At 33.0% G+C, this 6,497-nt stretch overlaps 1 protein-coding gene across 1 annotated transcript; it reads left to right on the top strand.

The window, feature by feature from the left end:
* The first annotated feature begins 1,284 nt into the window (after positions 1-1,284).
* Positions 1,285-6,119, top strand: LOC112509424 (CBS domain-containing protein CBSCBSPB5-like). Its single transcript, XM_025114379.1, has 15 exons — positions 1,285-1,433; positions 1,519-1,684; positions 2,517-2,685; positions 2,794-2,926; positions 3,005-3,175; positions 3,593-3,671; positions 3,800-3,913; positions 4,017-4,083; positions 4,177-4,282; positions 4,504-4,562; positions 4,992-5,101; positions 5,188-5,306; positions 5,420-5,505; positions 5,588-5,677; positions 5,766-6,119. The coding sequence occupies exons 2-15, from the start codon at positions 1,560-1,562 to the stop codon at positions 5,973-5,975; spliced, it is 1,638 nt and encodes a 545-aa protein (XP_024970147.1). The 5' UTR covers positions 1,285-1,433; positions 1,519-1,559; the 3' UTR covers positions 5,976-6,119.
* The last annotated feature ends 378 nt before the right edge of the window (positions 6,120-6,497 follow it).

Below are 6,497 nucleotides of genomic sequence, written 5' to 3'. Positions count from 1 at the left end.
ACTTTTATAACATACAACCGTTTAAGACCTTTTATAACATGGTATAAATTCATACGTATTTATGTTATTTTACAATATTATTAAATTAAAAAATATTTAACAATGAACTTATTTTGAAAGCATTGACGAGATAATTGTAATGGTATAATCTGTAACAAAAAAAAAAAAAAAACGCATTCTTTAATTTGTTTTAGTTAATCTATAATTATGAATTTTTAACATGATAAATGTGTAAACTGAAAATGAAAACACAAGAAATATGATTAAATTAAAAAATATGCAATATTGGATTTATTTTGAAATATTGACAAGATGATTACAATGATATAATTTATAAAAAATAAATGTAATTTTAATGCATTTTAGTTCATATACAATTATTTATATTAATATGATACAAGTGTATAAAACGAAAATTAAAAAAGTAAATGATTTAAAGTAAATTAAATAATTAATCAAACGTAACTTAGAAATTAAGAATTATTGGATCGGAAGACGGGAGAGTTTGTACAAGCTTTAAAGTTCATATATTTAGCAATACTAGAAGAGTACTCGTGTAATGCAGCGAGATACATCTCGATTTTTAATGTTCTATTTTATTATTTGTCTCTGTCGATGTTATAATACGATTTTATATGTTTTTTAAAAAACAATAATGATTTTATTTTTGAATAAAATATAAGTTTGAAGATATCGTAAAAAATTGAAAAAAAATATCAATGTTAATATCAAATCAATTATTTAAAAATTCTCATTATTTATGTAATTTTTTTAACATATTTTTTTATTATAATTTAATTTAAGTTTAATAACGAAATAATTTATTTTTAGTTTAATAATATAATATTTTATAAAAATAATAATTAAGTATTCTGTTAGAACTCAATGATTATCCTAATTATATTTTAGATTTTATATATTTAAAATAAGATGTTTATCATGTATTTGATTATGTTTATCTGTAGTTAGTTACACGAATTCAGATATGAAGCTTTAATAAGTTATACCTACGCACAATCTACTTGTAATATTGAGTCTTAAGTAATATACATTAATAAACAGTATTTTATATATAAAAAATAGTTTTTAAAAATTTCTATCAAATACTTTATAACATAGTATAGATAACTTACATTTAAAGTCATATAACGAAAATGACTGCTTTCTTGTCTTTTTATTTGATTTTTTGGAGAGAAAAACCACATCAAATTTCCCAATTCGAACGAGAATCTGCAGTAAAGAATTGGTGGACATCCGATCAAAAATAACTCGTAAAATCTTGCACTTACCATTGAAGAAATCCCAATCAAAATACTCTACAACTAGGGTTCCTTTGACGGGTTCCTTTTTCCGAAACTTTTGCTTTTATTATTGCGGAGAATATCATTTGCAATCCTCTTCAATCTTCATGTCTGCGCTTTCATAACATATGGGTACTTGATTGTTCCAATCTTTTTGGGATTTTAGTACTTAAATCTTCTGTTTTGTATCTTCTAATTGATTGATTGATTGATACAGTATCAGGCAGATAGAGGAATCTTGATCGATAATTGGTGGAGATGACGAGTAGTCAGGCAGGTTCTTCACGAAGGAGTATGGTTTTAACAGCTTCATCAAGGAAGAAAGCTTCTGAAAATGGAGCCACTGATCCTAGCCGAAGATCTATTACTTCTTCTCGTTCCATGTACGTTTTTATATACTTATACCCATATGCGATTAGAATTCTCCAATGGTTAAACTACATATGAATTACCGTCTTCTATCTACTAGCATCCTGACAAAGTTATATATATGTATATATATTCATTAGGATCAAATCCCACTTCCATCTTGTCTTCTTTGATGAGAAACTTGTCAGCTTAAGTTGGACTAATATGCAATGAATTTTTAACAATAAAGATAAACTAAACCAAACCATTATCTGATTATGTTGACCATTCTTCAATGTTAACTTTGGTGCCAATTGAAAGAGTATGTGATGTGCTTTTGAAACAATCTTCAGAAGCTTTTGGGGCTCTGTTGGACCAGTTTTGTACTTCCCTTCTATCAAGAAAGATCTTCATGGAAGTAGCACTCTTAGAACCGACAATAGTGTTTTAGGTTGCAATCTGCAGGTCTGAAAGAATCCCTTTTGCAAACTGGTCAATCATGCCAATAATAATTTGTATGCATTAGTTGAAGGGTATGCTTTTCTATGAATTTAAGCAGTGAAAATGGGAGGTGGGTATACGAAGGTGATAATATATTATGTACACAATGTCAGACTATGTTCCAATTATACATACAGCTACAAAAAGCACTACTAATGTGTGAAAGGATATATTTTTAAGGGCTTTGGCTCATACCCAATTTATCAAGCAGAAGAATTACTTCCATCTAGAATCTTTTATGAAAAAAGTGAAATTAAATTTGCAAACTTTCAGCTGTTAAGATAAACCACAAATTGATCTGGAGAACATTAGAATGTGCGGTTCATGTGCTAAATGAACTTACCCATCAACATGTTTTTTAAACAGGGGGCTAACGGGAGAACGCACCGTGAAGCGATTACGTCTCTCGAAAGCCTTGACAGTACCTGATTCCACAACTGTTAATGAGGCCTGTCGTCGGATGGCTCTTCGGAAAGTGGATGCTCTTCTGCTTACAGACTCGAATGCATTACTCTGTGGCATATTGACCGACAAGGTTTACTTTTTTTCTTTATTCTTTTGGTCACGTACACTAAAGCAACTCAAAATGAAATATGTTAGACTATGCCATTTGTTCACTAAACTAGCTTTTGCATAATTGAAGGATATCGCAACAAGAGTTGTTGCTCGGGAGCTTGATCTTGAGAAGACTCCTGTCTCGGCAGTGATGACAAGAAATCCAGTTTTTGTGATTTCGGATACTCTTGCTGTGGAAGCTTTGCAAAAAATGGTGCAAGGTTTGTATTAATCAGGAGAACATGGTGGCCTTTTTCAAAGTATCTTTCGAATCTTGAAAATTAAAATTTCTCTTGCAGGAAAATTCAGACACTTGCCCGTTGTAGAAAATGGAGAGGTTGTTGCTTTGCTTGACATAGCAAAATGTTTATATGATGCAATTGCCCGAATGGAACGAGCAGCTGAAAAGGGGAAAGCCATAGCAGCTGCTGTTGAAGGTGTTGAGAAGCATTGGGGCACCTCCGCTTCTGGTCGGTTCACATTTGTTTTCCTTCTTTAGTTTGCATTATTACATTTCATTAAGGCCATGTTTGGTAACCTAAGCTAGCTTGTTTTTTGAGCTTATTGAAACAGCTCCATTTTGTTAGCCATAAACTAGCTTTTTTAAATGTTACTTCAAGTAACGTTTCAATAAACTTCAATGGTTTTTCCCACTTTTCCCTATTGTGCCTCTTATATTTTTTCAATTTGTTTTTAGGTCATTTTATATTGTCACGTAGCTTATCAGTTAGTTTTTACCAAACATGATTAGTTTATCTGCTAGTTTGCGAAACATGGCCCAAGTGTTGAAATACATATCAGGTTTTGCTTGACTTTGAACGATTCAATCTTCCTGCAGCTGGGCAAGAGTTGTTTTAATTATATGTGATTTACTTGTCATTATACAGGTTCCAATACATTCATTGAAACACTTAGAGAGCGACTCTTCAAGCCTTCTTTATCTACCATAATCTCAGAAAATTCAAAGTAGGTAATAGCTTTGCTTTGATATTATTATATGAGTTCATTTTTACAAGATTTCTTGATATGTCCATTTGTTCACGATGCTACAGAACAATACACGTTACTTATTCTTCAAATTGCTCATCTTCCAGGCTTGTGACCGTTTCACCATCTGACACGGTGCTAATGGCAACAAAAAAGATGCTTGAGTGTCGTATTAGCTCGGCTGTTGCAACAGTTGATAGCAAACCATGTGGGATTTTAACGTTAGTCTCTCAATTGCATATTAGCTACGTAAATAATATATTGAATGAAGCGTTTGATTTTTAGCAAAGTATATCCATAACATGTGATTTATACTTATATTAGCTCAAAGGATATATTGATGCGAGTTATAGCATTGGGTCTTCCTCCTGATTCAACATTGGTGGAGAAGGTAAATCAAAGTTGGTATCTTGTGTACTAGTTATGGTGCTTTATCACAATACTTTACTGAACATTTTCGGTTCATGCTTCATTTAACACATAGGTGATGACTCCAAATCCAGAATGTGCTACCATTGATACACCTATCGTTGAGGCCTTGCATACCATGCATCATGGAAAGTTTTTACATCTTCCTGTTGTTGATAGAGGTAAATGTAAAGATTTATTGATCTTTCTTTTTTAGTTTATTCTTTAATTGGTTAATTTCATTCAATTGTTCCCTTCTGCTTCTTCATAGATTCATGCAAAGATCTTATTCTTAGCACATCCAAACTAGTTTTCGGACAAAAAGCTTGTTGAATTTGTATTATATATATATATATATATACATATATATATATATATCTAAAAGTGGTGGTTTCTGTTGCAGAGGGACTTGTTGTTGCCATTATTGATGTACTTCAAATCACTCATGCGGCTATAGCCTCTGTAAGTGCAATTCTCTTTTTGTCCTACATATGACCATCGGTTATGTTAATAATTCAATCGTAGGTGTTGTAGGGTGCATATCAAACCTATTGTATTAGATTATGGAAATTCTGAACCCTAATCCATATAAAACCAGCTAATTACGAGAATTTACTCATGAGCAGAATATTTTGTATGTGGGTCTTGGTGTATGCTTATAGAATCATTCATGGCTCCACATAAGGAGTTTAATGTTTTTTTTCTGCATTTTTATCTATCTAAAGGCTATGTAATATGACCAAAGGCTCTTCATCCCTTTTATCACATATTCTAATACTTGTAGCTGCCTTATGTACGGGGGGATGTATTGGGCTCGTTTGGTTTCAAAGTTGGTACTTTGGGGATATTTTTGAAGCTGATATAGCATTGTTTTTCCTACGGATGAAATAGGTCGGAAATACTGCAGGAATTGATAATGAGGCTGCAAGCTCAATGATGCAGAAATTTTGGGATTCTGCCATGGCAGTACCTCCTGCAGATGATGATAGCGAAACCAGAAGGTAACAAGCCATGCTGTTATGAGTTTAATTACTGTGGTTCTAACTTATATTATTGGTCGACTTAAATAGAACCAGTGATATTGCAGTGAAGGTTCTTTGAAATTGGCTTCTGAGGGGACTGTTCCTTATCCTTCGCCTACACTAATCAATACATTTGCTTTCAAGATCCAAGATAGAAGGGGTCGGATGCATAGATTTATTTGTGGTATGCTTCTTATTCTCTTTCTAACATCATCCTGATGTAATTTGGTGATTGAAGAGTTTATGGTTTATAAATGTTGATTTACTTGGTGTTTTTTTTCTTGTCCTTGAGGTCAGAAACTCATAGTTTGGCAGATCTAATAACTGCAATACTTCAAAGAGTAGGCGGTGAGATTGATCGCAACAACCTCCCACAGATTCTGGTATGTATTTCTCACAAACTTGATGAAGATTTTCAGCGTTTGTCGCTGTGATTATTATGCTTATTTTTCTTGTATCTTGTAGTACGAAGATGTAGACAAGGATATGGTGATTCTTGCATCAGATAGCGATCTTGCTGCAGCCGTGGAACACGCAAGATCGGTTGGTTGGAAGGTGTGTATGCTCTACCTTCTTATTAAAGAAATTAGAAACAGCTGGTATCTTTTTTCAGATTCTGAGATGTTGATGTGAAAACGAACAGGGATTAAAATTGCATCTAGATTACTCTGGGATGCCCAGAAATCGAAAAGGCTCATTGGCGGCAGCGGCGGTGGCAGGAGGAGGCGGCGGCGGTGGTGGTTTGGAGCATGTTCACGCAGATGCATGGGCTTCTGCATACAGTTCTGTTGCAGCTGGAGCTGCTTTAGTTGCTGGTTTAGGTGTATTAGCCTTCTTGAGAAGAGGTGGCTAATTATTGTTTGTTTCGTTTTTTCCCCAGAAAATCTTTCGAGGATTACGAATGTCGTTACGAACCTTTTGATACGTAGACTACGAAGATTGATAATGTTGAAAATTTGGTCGGTCAGTGAAAACAAGAAAAAAATTCTTACTTTGAGTGTTTGATATACACTTGTATTGTATTGTAACGATAATTTTCTTGAAAATTTTAAAACTATTTAAAACCGTGTTGTATGAATTTGGAGAAAAATGAATTATTAATATCCAACCCGTTATACCAGCCGACTAATCCCAAAATTCGACTCTTCTCGTCATCGTGATTTGTGTCTCCTCATATGTTATCATTTATAATAATATATTAAATCGTAAATTCAAGATTTGATGGTTAATTTTAGCAGAATATAGAATTTTTAACCATAAATTATTGTTTTATATCTATAATTGATTTTTATTTTACGATATTTATTTTGTCGTGTCACTTAAAAAAAAGTTATGAATTCGCGTCTAAGGGACCGGTCAAGACCAGTGGCTCGGA

The sequence above is a fragment of the Cynara cardunculus genome, assembly GCF_001531365.2.
Source record: "Cynara cardunculus var. scolymus isolate 2C chromosome LG 3, CcrdV1, whole genome shotgun sequence".
Classification (NCBI taxonomy): domain Eukaryota; kingdom Viridiplantae; phylum Streptophyta; class Magnoliopsida; order Asterales; family Asteraceae; genus Cynara; species Cynara cardunculus.
The sequence above is the reverse complement of the archived record's forward strand: the minus strand, read 5'-3'. Positions and strand labels throughout refer to the sequence as shown.

Excerpts from the sequence above, each read along its gene's own strand:
- LOC112509424 (XM_025114379.1), top strand. The coding sequence starts at position 1,560 with ATGACGAGTAGTCAGGCAGGTTCTTCACGAAGGAGTATGGTTTTAACA. Across the intron at positions 2,686-2,793 it reads GTGGCATATTGACCGACAAG|GATATCGCAACAAGAGTTGT; the intron begins GTTTACTTTTTT and ends GCATAATTGAAG. Across the intron at positions 4,084-4,176 it reads ATTCAACATTGGTGGAGAAG|GTGATGACTCCAAATCCAGA; the intron begins GTAAATCAAAGT and ends TTTAACACATAG.